Source organism: Micromys minutus (genome assembly GCF_963924665.1).
Source record: "Micromys minutus genome assembly, chromosome: 2".
Classification (NCBI taxonomy): domain Eukaryota; kingdom Metazoa; phylum Chordata; class Mammalia; order Rodentia; family Muridae; genus Micromys; species Micromys minutus.
The window spans coordinates 3,264,584-3,280,111 of record NC_137971.1 but is presented as its reverse complement, the minus strand read 5'-3'; the positions used below and the strand labels follow the sequence as shown (position 1 = coordinate 3,280,111).

At 42.0% G+C, this 15,528-nt stretch overlaps 1 protein-coding gene across 1 annotated transcript in view; it reads left to right on the top strand.

Annotated features, from left to right (window-relative positions):
* ATRNL1 (attractin like 1) overlaps positions 1-15,528 on the top strand; it is a 494,725-nt gene that overhangs the window by 77,445 nt on the left and 401,752 nt on the right. The window contains exons 14-17 of the mRNA XM_080912593.1: positions 1,090-1,222; positions 6,909-7,090; positions 9,144-9,357; positions 11,970-12,158. Of these exons, the coding sequence (XP_080768719.1) occupies positions 1,090-1,222; positions 6,909-7,090; positions 9,144-9,357; positions 11,970-12,158 (718 nt within the window). The remainder of the gene's footprint in view (positions 1-1,089; positions 1,223-6,908; positions 7,091-9,143; positions 9,358-11,969; positions 12,159-15,528) is intronic.

The window sequence follows — 15,528 nt, the reverse complement described above, 5'->3', positions numbered from 1 at the left end:
TGGGGACTGAACTCAGGTCATTCGCTTTCTGAACCATCTCACCCGCTGTAGAACATTTTATAAAGGAAGTATAATATTTTACCAGTAAATATTTTTGGATGGTTGCTAAAATACCTAAAATGTTTTTATAATAGATAATATGAATATGAGATAGTTGTGCATTATTTTTAAATATTAGCCTTAGTGACTGAAAATTAGTATTGTCCTGACCTATAGAAGAAAGTCAGATATAAGCAATTCTATTTATAGACAGTAACAGGTTTGGTGCGTTGCTCAAAATGTGTAATTAAGTTCCTTCCAGGATTTTTCTGGAGGCACTTGGTCTCTGAATGTCTCAAGCCCCAGTTTTAAGGTCTGTATTTATGATGCAGTTTTTAATCATAGATAGTAGTAATTTTCTGTGAAGTAGCTGAACCTAGGTGTATGTAAGATATCATAAAAGGGTAACTATACAGCCTTTTCTTTATTGACCCTTAATCTTAATTTTCTCAGTATTCTCTAATTTTAGGAATTTAATTACAGTTCTAGGAACAATAGTTTACCATCTTAAATTTAAAAAAAAGTAGACAAACAAAATTTAGTAGAGTTTATTTAAGCAACCCCCCACCCCCCCCCAAAAAAAAAACCAAAACAGAACCAAAACAAACAACAACAAAATCAACTCATGAGTTGGATAGCACCCTGAACCATTAGGGTGAGAACTCCTCCTTTACTGCCCTGAGTCCCACAAAAGCCACAAAAGCCAAAGGATCAGCCTGTAAGACTCCTTCCACAAATACGGTCTTATCAATAGCAGGCTCTGATCGATAAACTTGATTTCTCTGGCTGCTTCGGACAATACCTGTTAAAGAATGTCCTCATCATTATATATTGCTAACCTCCTAAGTGACATTGCAGTTCACTACGCAGGACAGTAAATTCAAGCTAAATTTAATCCAACAATGATGAGATAGTTAAGAGGACTTATGATTTGCTAGAATCGGGTTTGGAGATTTGAAGTTCCATGGGGGTTTTAAACTTTTGTGATGTCTAAGCATCCTTGTTGTTCAGTTGTTGAAAAATAACCTGTTTTCTCTTTCAATTTTTTAGTCTGTCAGAAACTACACTAAGTGCCATGTAAGAAGTGAGCAGATTTGTAACAAACTTACAAGCTGCAAAAGCTGCTCACTGAACTTGAATTGCCAGTGGGATCAGCGGCAGCAAGAATGTCAGGCTCTGCCAGGTAACTCTTCGATGGTTTGATACATGAGTATTTTACTGTTGTATCACCCCTGGGTAAAACAAAAGACATTTGAAATTGGATTAATAAGTATCCATTTAGCAAAAAACTGTTGCAGGTTCTGCACTAGATGACTTGTCTAGAGTCTTGTTCTTGGGCCAGTAATGGTGCCAAGTGTGGGTTTCATCTTGTGGGGCCAGGACACAGGTCTACTGAGGAAGTGATTGGTTTTCCCTGTGATGTTTGTGACATGCAGCGGTGGGTCTCTGGTGGCCGGTCCTTGTTGTAAGTCAGGTTCAGAGCTGATATAACCGATGAGGGTTTTCCTCCTGTGTGCACCTCACAGACTAGTCCTGTGAGTGAGGAAAGCTAGCCATAGGGATGAGTTCCTCAGGATTTGTCTGACTGGAGAATGTAGTACCTTCAGTCGTAGGGCCTTGCTGTCGGGTTTTATAAGGATCTGCAGTGGCAATACCTATGCTGTGTGGGGTCTATGGAACCTCTCTGGCCAACAATTCCAAAAAAGTAACCATTTCTGACACTCAGCTTTTTATTTGTTATCTTCTGGTGCATAGCGGGAACATTGTTTCTCCTTTTATAGGGTAGATCCATTTTACAGTGTGTTTGTGTGTGCATGCACGCTCTTCTGTGGTAGTAGATTTCCATGAACTTTTAAAGGCTCTTAGCATGGTTTATCCTTCTCCAGACTCCCTCTACTCTACCGCACATCCTTCCATCTCTTCCACCCCTCTTGCCCCATTGTTCTCTTTAAACCCTTTACTATTATCTCTGCCTCCTCTTCACTGAAAGCCCCTCCTCAGGGCTCCTTAGTCACTACTGCCCTCTATGGGAAGCCAGAAGAAATACACCTATCTGAAGTCTCAGAGTTACATCCGTAGATGAGGGAAACAGGACATGCTTGTCTTTCTGAGCTGGTTTCTTACCTTGTTCAGAAGGATTGTTTCCAGTTCCCGACATCTAGTTGTGACTTTTGTCTTTTTTAACGTCTGGATGACATTCCACAGTGTAAATATACACATTGGTTTCATTACCCCTTGGTGAGCTGTTTCTACCGACTGGACATTGAGACAGAACAACGAACTAGGGTCACTCTAGTCCTAGAGCAGCAAGTGGAGTTCTTTGAGTACAGCCCCAAGACTGGTTTGCTGGATCGATGGGTAGATCCTTCTAGTCTTTCGAGGAGCTACTATAGTGCTCCCCTTTCCCCACGTACACACACACCGGCAGTTGTCTGTTGTTTTACATTTTTACCGTAGCCGTTCTGACTGGGCTGAGAGGAAATCTTGTTAATCTTGTTCTCAGTGGTTTGCGTTTCATCTTTTCAGAACGTTGTTAGTTCAAGGCTCTGGTTTGTAACTGTTCTTCTGTTCTTCATTTCCCCTCCTCGATGCCACATGGAACTCTTAAGAGTCTAGAGGCATGTTTTCCAAAGCACGACAGCCCGTTCCCTGGCTGGTAGCTCTCACTGTTTCAAGGGCACCAGACAGACAGACCATCTCTCAGCCAGCCTGGGCAGACTGTCATGTCGCCAGTGGTGCATTATCAACTTTTAACGGTCAGAGTGCTGATTGTCCTTAGGTCCAAGAAAAACCTTCAGGCCAAAGCTGCTGCAGTGATTACTCAATTTCTGCCACAATACGGCGTTTATACATCTGTAGAATTTACTTATATGTTCAGTTTTGGTATTCTTTTGTCCCTCGGCCATACAATAGCACAGTGACCCTTTAGAGCTAACTTGTCAAAGAAAAGGAGGTCCTAATACATTGTTGTTATTGTTATTGTTATTATTATTATTTTATTATTAGCATTTATCCACACTGTTTTTGGTCCATCAATATAAACCTGTGTGTAGGGCAGAGATAACTCCAGCCAGTCTAACTTTGTTGCTGTATCTGTCCTTTGAGGGACATACTATATGCAGCCCCCAATCTTATCCGCTGCATAATTGCCTGAGTGTATAGTAAGATTAGGTTTTCATACCCATTAATTCTTTGTTTATTTACTTTACACCCCAATCACCACCCCCCACTTCCTGGTGACCCCCTCACACAGTCTCTCCCCAATATTCTCTCCCCTTCTCTTCTGACAGGGTGGAGGTTCCCACAACATACACCCCCTAACTTGGTACATTTACCCCCTGCAGGGCTAGGAGCATCTTCTCCTGCTGAGGCCAGAGAAGGCAGCCGAGTTATGGGAATGGGATCCACAGATAGGCAACAGATACAGAGACAGCACCGCTTCAGTTGTTTGGGACCCACATGTTCTGGTAAAAATAAAAACAGTCGTGATCTTTTGTCCCATTTATGCCATTAGGGCCACATGGCATGTGCAGACCCTCTCCTGGCTGTCTCTCTTTTAGCTGCCCTCTCCATGAGGACCCTAGGCTGGTAGTTACCATGCCTGGTACACACACATCTCCTTCCCTGGGTCCCGTACAGTCTCACTCCACAATGGCAATAGAGCCTGATCTGCAAACTCCAGCTGCCTCTCAGCCATGGCTTTCACACACAGTCCTTCAGAGCCTGGTAAAATCATGACTCAACAATCAATAACTTATCAAACAGATTTATATGTTAAATTCTCAACCCACAATCCATCCACATAATGAGCTTGCAACCAGTTAACAAAGATATAAACTGCCCACCTAGATAAGAGAAATGGATCTATAGGAACTCATCCCTTAGAAAGTATACATAACTACTCATGGCTACTCAGAGCTGGGCAGACGGAGATGGGTCATCTTTGCCTTCCCTGTTGATTATCTTGTTTCTCCTCCTTTCCCTTTCCTAGACTTTTCCCTGCCTACCCTTCCTTCTCATCCAGTGATAGGCTGGATCCACCTTGTTGTATAATGACATCATCCTCTACCCACATGTAAACTGAGCTATACATCTGCTATCTATGTGTAGGGGTCTAAGTCTAGCTTGTGTACACTTTTTGGTAGGTGGTTATGTCTCTGAGAACCCCAAGGGTCCAAGTTAGTTGACTGTTGGTCTTTCTGTGGACCTGTCTCCTTCAGCTCCCTTGATTCTCCCCCCAACTCTTCTATAAGAGTCCCCAAGCTCTATCCAGTGTTTGGCTGTGGTGTCTGCATCTGTTTCAGTCAGCTGCTGGGTGGAGCCTCTCAAATCAGCCATGCTAGACTCATGTCTGTAAGCATAACAGAGTGTCATTAATAGTGTCAGGGACTGGTGCTTGCCGTGGGTCTCAAGTTGGGCTGGTTATTGGTTGTTCATTCTCTTAGTCTCTGCTCCATCTTGTATTTCTTGATCTGGGATGGGGAGGCGCTCAGGAATCTGTGAGGGTGAGGCTCCTAGCAGCAGGGGTATGGAGTTTGAAGGGGCCACTTCCTGAACCTAGGCAGGACCCTCAGTAGAGGGGTAAACACACCAACCCATCCACAAAACGTTCACCCAAAATCTGTCCTGTCTATCAGAAGAGGCTTTTACCCAAATCTGCTGCCAACTTTTCGAGCCCGCCAAATCTTGTATACCTTCTTAAGTTTACCTGTTCTGATTCTCTTGTACAAAGTGTTCGGTTCTTACAGGAACAATGATTTAGTTACAATGCTTTGAATATTTAGCTGCTGTAATTTCTCAGCATGTGAGTTTTAAATTAGCATTTCTTTGTATTATATTGTTTCTGAATGCTTCACTTGAAAGTTAATCTTGAGTTACTGACTTCATAAAATACTTTAGCTGAATTTTGGTATTAGAGCAGAGTTTATAGTAAATTCTGAATTGTCCTTAAGTACACTTCTGCCATTTTGTATGGCATCATCGGGAGAAGTGGAGTTCTCAGCAAGGACGACTGTAAGATCCAAAGGTGAGAACTGTCAGAATACGTTGGTTGAAATTTTTTCCAGTTAAAAAAAGTCATGAAGTTCATGATGTATAGGTTGAGTTAAATAGCAAGACCCTAACAGGATGGGGATGAGGTATAGGAGAGAGACGGCAGGAAGGTGGGAAGAGAGAACAGGGGAGCAAGGAGGAATGGTTAACACAACTCCGTAATTCAAATGGTTCCTGTTTGTGAGGCCAACAGAGACCAAATTCTAATCACCTCGTCCTGGGCGGATGACAGTGGTTCTTGATTCTTTATGAGGAAAACATTTGCTTTCCTCCTGCTCTTCCTCCCCCTCCTCTTCCTCCCCCTCCTCTTCCTCCCCCTCTTCTTCCTCCCCCTCCTCTTCTTCCTCCTCATTTTAATTTTTGGTAGGGTCTTAGTAATTCTGGCTTTGACCTACCTCGCTCTGCAGTAAAGGTTGGCCTTGAACTGCAAACACCTTATCTCTGCCTCTGAATGCTGGGGTTACAGGCAGGGTACCTCAGCTCAGCTTGACACCTATAAAGCAATCTGGTCTTAGGCTCTGCACTTGCGCCGTGTTCCAGCTCAGTGTTTTGTGGATTCCCGAGTGTGTGGAGGAGTGTGTTTCTGGTCCCCACGCCTGCCTTGTGCTCTTTTCCTTCTGCTGGTTTGTCCAACTTTGATGTGATAGTTTTTATTTTCTCTTATATTTAATTTTTTATATTAAAACATGAATGAAGGAATGAGAACCTAGCCACTTGGTAAAGGTTAACAACTGAACTTTCATTAATACCTGCTTTCCCAGGAAAGATCGGCTTTCTCCAAAAAAAATGGCATTGAGTATGCCACTACTCTAGACGAGACCTCATGTTCAGGAATGGTTGTGTGTATAGTGTGTGTGTGTGTGTGTGTGTGTGTGTGTGTGTGTATGAGTGAATATGTATGTATATGTGTGTATGCTTATGTGTGTGTGTGAATGTGTGTGAATATGTATGTATATGTGTGTATGTGTGTGTATAGTGTGTGTATGTCTGTGTGTGAATGTGTGTGTGTATAATGTGTGTGTGTGTGAATGTGTATGTATATGTGTGTGGGAATGTGTATATGTGTATGTGTGTGTATGTGTGTGTGTGAATGTGTGTATGTGTGTGTGTATATATGTGCATGTGTTGGTTACAGTTTGATGGTTCCCCTTTGGGTGGTTGTTTTATTTTATTTTTTAGAATGTTTGTTGTTATGTCTGGTTTTTGTTTGTTTTTTTAGGAAGAACTTGGCATTGGGTAAGCAGAGAGAATCTGGAAGGACTTGTGGGAGAGAAAGACTGTAATCAAAAGTATAAACTTAAAAATTGTTTTCAGCAATAGAATAAAGTGATCTTTTGTGATGTAAATAGGACAAATACAGTCGTGATTTTTGTTTTTGAGAAGTCATGTGCTGATGACTAGACAGAGTGGAAATCTTTGGAGCAGATGCAGTAACAGGTGTTGGAGAACTAGCGCTTAAGTGACTTAAGAATGCAGTAAAGGTCAGGCATGGGAGTGCGTGTCTCTAAGGAAGTGGGGACAGAGACAATGGACTCTGAGTTCAAGACCAGCTTGGTCTACAGTGAGTTCCACTGAACACCAGAGCTCAGCAGTGAGACTGTTTCAGTGAAACAACAACAGCAAAACAATCATTTTATCATAATCTTCACCAAACTGTGTCCTAGCCCTTGTTTGTCTTGTTGAGAAAGTTTAAAAAAATCCATTTAACCAATTTAAATGGACACAGTGGTCATATCTATAATTTTGAAGTAGTTGAAAGAGAAATATCCTTTTTTGTAATGTAAAAAGTAAGATGCAATTTTTTTCTCTTTTCCTAGCTCACCTTTGTGGAGAAGGCTGGAATCACGTTGGGGACTCTTGTCTTCGAATCAACTCCAGTCGGGAAAGTTACGACAATGCCAAGCTCTATTGCTATAACCTCAGTGGGAATCTCGCCTCCCTCACCACATCCAAGGAGGTGGAGTTTGTCTTGGATGAAATACAGAAGAACACACAGCAGGTGAGTCCTGGCACTCCCATGTGATGGCATACGTGGTGAGCCATCATCTGGGGGGAGAGACCCTTTGGGCTTTATACTTTAGCAATATATAGCAGTTTTTTTTAACTAAAAGTTTATTGGAGCATACAGATGAGATGTTATTTTTGTGATACTAAGGGCTTTTTGTTTGCATGTGTCCCAGACAGTCACCATTCAGCACGAGAAAATCTGTACTATTGCTGTCCAGTCACATCTAAAGCTCTTGATCCACAGAGTCACGGTTTTGTATTTTGAAGTTTGTCATTAAAGCTCTGTTAGTTGTTCCCTGTTCAGCATGAGTTACTTTTGGCTGTTACAAAATAACCAAAATCTTGTCACTTGAGTTCTAAATTCTAAGAATTCTTGTAGCTGCTAATTTCCATTGCCTATTGTAGCCCATAAGGAGTGGATGGCAAACTCAGATTGTCTGAGACACATCATATAAAGCATGTTTTGTTTCTCGAGAAACAACTTTTCGGAGGAGTCCACAGTAGGAACTTCTTGAAGGTGACCCTCCATTGTGAATATCTCTATAGAAAGTGAATTATATTCTGAGTCATTGCCAGCGCGCAGGCTTAAGATAACCCTTGTGTGGCCAGGGAAGATCGACAAATTCATGCACTTTAAAGAGATATCTTGGGTCAAATGATCATTTACTTATCGGAAATGGCTAATGAAATGTTACAATGATTTATGGTGTGTGGCAGTAAATTTTCATAATATAGTAATTTATCTTTCATCTCAACAGCCTGTCTGGCTCATTTACTGAGTAATAGTTACTTTAAATGTTTTATCACCGGCTTCATTTTTTTGTTTCTCTTCCTTTTCTTTGAGATTCTCATCATGATGAGTTAGGGAGTAATATTTCATTTTAAATGGCTTTTCCTTGCCACAGTTGGCGAGGGAGTGCAGGGGAGCGGCTGTGACTTACGCACATCGTTCATCTGAGATTCCTGGGCTGATTGATTATGTGACTAATGTTATTATAAAGTATGATTTTAAAAAGGCAGCTTTTAATATCTCAGAATAAATGTGTAAAATACACGGTAATTGTAATGTGAAGCAACATGTGTGGTTTTGTGGTTAGAAGAACTTTTAACCCACCTCTGTCTCAGCTTTATGCTGGAAAGTCTAAAACAGCCAGCCTATTCTAAGACTTTTGTTTATTAAATTTTACTGATGATTACTCTCTGTACTGTATTCTTTGGGCAATAGGATAATTATTGTCAAAGTGAAAAAGTCATAGGATTTTCATATCATCTGAGATCTATCTCTTGAGCATTTATATTGGAAACCCATTGCACTTACACACTTAAAAACTTAAAGGTCTGTGGTTAACTTAACCTCAGACTATTTGAACAACATGGATACCATGACGACTGCTTTATTTATGTTGTTATAGACTAAGATGTGGTGGCATTTTTTTCTATTCTGATATTGTATAAAAGTTTATGCATAGCAATGGCGAATCCTTGTTAAAACAGCTTCATTCAGAATCCATAAAGATTTGTTAATTTTGATTTCCGTTTTTGCACAGTACAAATACTAGCTTTATCTGTAGTTTCTCAAATCCATAACTGGTTAAACCATATACCTGATGGTGTTGGCTGTGGCAGCAGCCATATGTTGAAGGTTTACATTTTATCCCCTTTGTTTGTTTGCTTATGTATTTATTTCCTTACGTGAGATAGGATTTTACTGTGTAGCACTGTTTGACCTGTGGAGACCAGCTTGCTGCTGCCTGATAAATGTTGGGGTTAAAGGCATTCTGTAAACTCATTTTAAGGGAGAGAAAACCAATACCAAAAACAAAACCCCAAACATGGAAGGACTGAAAAGCCATCCAACCTTGTAGCTAAGTGCAGAAACACTCAGAGCAGAGCTGTGTTAACCGCCATCTTCCAGTAAAGTAAAAGTGACCAGAAAGGTGGTTTTATGCATTCTCAAGTATAGTATTTAATGACATCGGTCAGCCAATATCATGCAGAACTTTTACTTTTAACCCCTGTAAACGTCCTGTGTTCTACTGTTTCAGAAAGTGTCACCGTGGGTAGGCCTGCGCAAGATCAACATATCCTACTGGGGATGGGAGGACATGTCTCCCTTCACAAACACCAGCCTGCAGTGGCTTCCCGGTGAGCCAAATGACTCTGGATTCTGTGCCTACCTAGAAAGGGCAGCTGTGTCAGGGTTAAAAGCAAACCCTTGTACATCCATGGCAGATGGGCTGGTGTGCGAAAAGCCTGTCGGTAAGTAATCAAGGCATCAGCCTTTCTTCTTGTGCACATTTAGCCCGTTGCACACCCTGCTTTGTAGATGACAGTAACTTGTAGATCCTTTCATAATATTAATTCCCTGATGCTAGTTTTTATTTGAATATTCCAGCTGCTGGTCTTTTAAACTGGTCTTAGCATTAACTTGCAGTGGTAAAACCTTATTTTTATACAATTTGTTAAATTTTACTCATTTTTTACAAACATTTTAAGGTTTTATTTTACTCTGTGTGTATAAGTGTTTTGATTGCATATATAGCTACATGTACCGTGCATACCTGATACCTGCGTAGCTCAGCAGAGAGAGCCTGATCCCTTCCTCTGGACTCACAGATGGTTATGAACCACTGAGTGTGTTCTGGGAACCAAACCCTGGTTTTCAGCAGGAAGAAGTGTTCTTAACTGCTGAGCCACTTCTCCAGCACACTGGAGCATTTGTGTCATCTTTTTCTGGATTGTTACAATGTTACCATGAAATATGAGTATGGTCACAATTTATCGAGACCCCTTCAGTTCATTAACCTGCCACTTCTATCAAGTATCATTTGAAGGAAAGATTTATCTTTAAGCTTAAAGACAATCATTTTCTGTCTTATTGCTGTATTGTCTCAGTTCTCTGAAAGTGAACATTTTTGCTCTATTACTTTTGAAATGGACTTTGTCAGATGGCAAAGAAGTGTTTGAATTCTTTTAAGATTATGTTTTCATTGCGGTTATATGCATTTTAGGAGAAAGTACTGATTGAACCACTTGCAAATGAAGCTCTGTGGTATGAAATAGGACCACCACTGCTCTTTCTGTAAAGCTTAGTTTATTCGGCAAGATTAAAACTATGTACTTTCAAAAACATTTCTCATTCTTGATTCCCTCAACTCTGGGACACGACATCTCGGTATTGCTGACTTGGGAGACTTTGTTCCTGACATAGTGTCCTCACACATGTTCTTCCTGTGTTCCTCACACAGTGTCCTCACACATGTTCTTCCTGTGTTCCTCACACAGTGTCCTCACACATGTTCTTCCTGTGTTCCTCACGCAGTGTCCTCACACATGTTCTTCCTCTGTTCCTCACGCAGTGTCCTCACACATGTTCTTCCTGTGTTCCTCACACAGTGTCCTCACACATGTTCTTCCTGTGTTCCTCACACAGTGTCCTCACACATGTTCTTCCTGTGTTCCTCACGCAGTGTCCTCACACATGTTCTTCCTGTGTTCCTCACACAGTGTCCTCACACATGTTCTTCCTGTGTTCCTCACGCAGTGTCCTCACACATGTTCTTCCTCTGTTCCTCACACAGTGTCCTCACACATGTTCTTCCTCTGTTCCTCACACCATGTCCTCACACAGTGTCCTCACACATGTTCTTCCTGTGTTCCTCACACAATGTCCTCACACATGTTCTTCCTGTGTTCCTCACACAGTGTCCTCACACATGTTCTTCCTCTGTTCCTCACAGTGTCCTCACACATGTTCTTCCTGTGTTCCTCACACAGTGTCCTCACACATGTTCTTCCTCTGTTCCTCACACAGTGTCCTCACACATGTTCTTCCTGTGTTCCTCACGCAGTGTCCTCACACATGTTCTTCCTCTGTTCCTCACACAGTGTCCTCACACATGTTCTTCCTCTGTTCCTCACACCGTGTCCTCACACAGTGTCCTCACACATGTTCTTCCTGTGTTCCTCACACAGTGTCCTCACACATGTTCTTCCTGTGTTCCTCACACAGTGTCCTCACACATGTTCTTCCTGTGTTCCTCACACAGTGTCCTCACACATGTTCTTCCTGTGTCCCTCACACAGTGTCCTCACACATGTTCTTCCTCTGTTCCTCACAGTGTCCTCACACATGTTCTTCCTGTGTTCCTCACACAGTGTCCTCACACATGTTCTTCCTCTGTTCCTCACACACTGTCCTCACACATGTTCTTCCTGTGTTCCTCACACAGTGTCCTCACACATGTTCTTCCTCTGTTCCTCACACAGTGTCCTCACACGTTATAATGCTTCAGTCTGCCCAATGAAAACTTTCTTTCTTTCTTTCTTTTCTTCCTCCTCCCCTCCCCCCTCCCTCCCTCCCCCTCTCTTTTGTGGAAAACACTAAAGCAAACAAAGCCCAATCTTTTGTTAAGGTGAAGTTAGCTGGGGCCTGTAGAGAGGTTTGAGTGGATAAGAGCCCTGTCTGCTCTTCCAGGGCGCTTAGATTTGATTCTCCGAACCCACACGGCAGCACATAACTGTCTTATATTAGTTTCAGTTCTGATGTCCTCCTCTCCTTTAGGCCCCTGCAGGCACCAGGCTGGCCTGTGGTGGCATACATACATGATGCAGAGCACCCATACACATACATGATGCAGAGCACACATACACATACATGATGCAGAGCACACATACACATACATGATGCAAAGCACCCATACACATACATGATGCAGAGCACACATACACATACATGATGCAGAGCACACATACACATACATGATGCAGAGCACACATACACATAGTTAAGAAATAGAGATTAATTAAGAAAAAACAGAAAACAAAACAAATTAGCACATGGGATGATCGCCGCTCTTGCTCCATTCCAGTGAGTCCGAATCAGAACGCGAGGCCGTGCAAGAAGCCGTGCTCCCTGAGGACCTCTTGCTCCAACTGCACGAGCAACGGCATGGAGTGCATGTGGTGCAGCAGCACAAAGCGCTGTGTGGACTCCAACGCTTACATCATCTCCTTTCCCTACGGACAGTGTCTGGAGTGGCAGACGGCCACCTGCTCGCGTAAGTTCAGGCAGCAAGGAGGGAAAGGCCGCCTACAGTTTCAGAGGGTTGGTCTGCAGTCATCACGGCCGGAAGCTTGGTGGCGGGTAGGAAGGCACGGCACCGAGAGCTTACTTCTGACTCAGGGTGGAGGCAGGAGAGAAAGAAACACTGGGTCTGGCGTGGCCTTTGGACACCTCAGAGGTGACAGGCTTCCCAGTCCTTCCCAAATACTTGTCACTGGGAACCAAGCATTCAAAAGCTCGATCCCATGGGCGCTCTTCTGTTTGCCTTCTTTTATTAAAACTAGGTTGTTTTTCTTACATAACACATCCTGATGAGTTTCTCCTCTGCATCTCTCAGGCCTTTCCCTCTCCTCCTCCATCTTGATCTGCCTTCTTTCTGTCTCTTATTAGGAAACAAACAGGCATCCAAGGGATAATAAAAAAATGTTATTGATATAGTATGATATGATTTAATAAAAACGGACATCTCGAAATTGTCGAGACAGAAGGAAAAAAGCGTAAGAGAAAGTACAGGACCCAGAGACCCATTTGTTCACATGTTCAGGAAACTCTAAAGCGGACCTGGTACAGACCTGTGGAGACCCCTCATGTGCACATGTAATGGATACATGTATTCCACCATGTAAACACACTGAAAGACAAAAACCACATGATCATCTTATTAGATGCAGGGAAGGCCCTTGACAAAACCCAGTGTCCTTTCATGACAAAAGTTCTGGAGAGATTAGAAAGACAAGGGACACACCCAAACACAATGGAGGGCAGTTTATGATGAGCCCATATCCTGCATCAACTTAATTGAAGAGAAATTCAAGAAAATTTCACTAAGATCTGGAACAAGACAAGGCTGTCCACTCTCTCCATACCTATTCAATACAGTACAGAAGTTTTAGCTGGAGCGGTAAGAACACTGAAGGAGGAAATGAGGCTACGGTTTGGAGAGGAAGATCTTAATGTATCTCTATTTGCAGATGATGTGGCTGTATACACAAGTGAGCCTAAAGTTTCACCGAGAAACTCCGAGAGCTGATAACACCTTTAGCAGAGTATTTAGACACAAGGGTGACTCACAGAAGTCAGTTGTGTACCATTGTATATACAATGCAAACCTGAGAAGGAAATCAGGGAAGCAACACCCTTCACGATGGCCTCAAATAATGTAATGTTTCTTGGGGTCACTAACCAAGCACTTGAAAAACTCCTATAATAAAAGCTTTAAGACAAGGAAGAGAAGTTGAAGAAGATCCCGGGATGTGGGAGATCTCCCGTGCTCAGGGCTGGTGGGATTTATAGTAAAAATGATCTTACTGCCAATAGCAATCTGCGGATACAGGACAATCCCCATCGACATTCTTAGAAAGTTTCCACAGATCTTGAAAGACAATTTTCAGTTTCATGTGGAAACAGAAAAAGCCCCAGATGGCCAAAACAGCCGTGAATAATAAAGGTACTGCTGGAGGCACCTTGATTTCAGGACATGTCACCGAGGTGTGACACCAGCACAAAGGCAGACCCATTGATCAGTGGAATGGAACTGAAGACCCAGACATACATCCACACATCTATGGACACTTGATTCTTGATAAGGAAGTGTGAAATCCACACAGTGAAAAGGACAGCATCGTTAACAAATGGCGCTGGCCGAAGTGGGTGGAGAAGAATGCAAATAGATCCACACTTCTCACTTTGCACACACTCAACTCCAGATTCACCAAAGACCTCAACAGAAAACTATATGCACTGAACCTGACAGAAGCCCTCATTAGCCTGTGGGAGTTGAGTAGGTTCCAGTACCAGGCACACTGTCCCTCCTGTTAGTGTCTTAGGTCAGTCAGAGAGCATTTGGTTACTACCAGCATGTGAGCACCACTGATGTTCTCTCTGGGTTGTCAGATCCTGATGGTTGTTGAGTGGCTGGTAGGCTTCTTATCGAGGCAGGGCGGTTGCTTTGCTTCCGTCCGTTAAGAACCTGTGTGGCTTCTTGTGCCAACGTGAAGTCTAGTCCTCAGGGAGGAGGCTTTCACGTCAGACCTATCGAGCTTGGTACCCCATGGTTTTGTGTTTGAAGTTCATGGTATCAAGACAAATTTTGCCTAATGGTTTCTAAGAAATCTTTGTTAATAATGGGAATTATTAAGAATGTACTTTAATTAATTAGATATTTTATCTGTAAAAATGACTGTCAAGGGCATTATTTAAAGGAATAATAAAAAAGAGTTATTTCTTGGTACAGAAATTTCAATAAAAGTGAAATTAAAGTAATATTATAAAGGGAGATTAAGAAGTCTGAGTTTATGTCATGTATCTCAGAAATCTGGATTTTTCAATATTCTGTGGATTTCACGACTATGCATATTAATTAGTTACTCATTTTATTTCAGTTGTTATACTTGCAAGACCCAGGTTCTCAAGCAAACCCAACATGTAGCTTGCCAGTGAACTATGTAACCAGCAGAAATCTTTAGCAAGGGTTTTATATCAACTGGTGTTATTAAAGCCCCCCCCCCCCAATCCCGGGTGTTAGGAATCAAAACCAGGGCTTTGTATGTGCTAGGCCCAATTTTAAAATGTTTTTTCTTGACAGCTGAGAAAGGTATTTTTAAAATTTGATGAATTTCTTACCAATTAAAAGACTTTTACACATTAATAAACCCTACTGAGTAATTTAGTACACAACTTTCAAAAATTCCTAAGTAAAGTCTTAAATTTTCCCCAAGTTTCTGTATTTTATGCCATTGCTTCTGTATTGTCCTTAAGTTTAGGAAAAGTCAAACACTGTACTTAAGCTTTCATGCGATGTTATTTTCTGAAGTGAAAACAAAACGTAGACTGTGAGTTCCTGAGTCACTATTGCCAGAGGATGGATGTCCAGTGACAGTTTTAACACTGTTACCGCTTTGCAGTTTTGAAGGACACCAGAGCCACTGCCACCTTGCTCCATAGTTCTTTCTTCAAGTGAATCTAAGGACTGGAATATTTCTCTGAACACGGCACTTTGTCAGCTCTTCTTCTTTTTAACTGCGACATTCCTAACCCATTGCTGCTGTATATTTTATCAGGGACAAATTTAGCTACTTTCATTTCTTTTGTTTTTTAAATTTTTTTATTGGATGTTTTATGTATTTGCATTTCAAGTGCTATCCCCTCTCCCCCTCCCATTCCTCCTCCTCCTTTCCCTGCTTCTATGAGGACGCCCCCCTCCCACCCACCCTCTCCTACCTCAGCACTGGTATTCCCCTACACTGGAGAAATGAGCCTTCACAGGACCAAAGGCTTCTCCTCCATTTTAGAAATAAAAGTATTAGATTAGATTTTTTTCCTTAGTCAGTACAGAAATGTAGGGATTCTTTAATACAAGAGTTCCC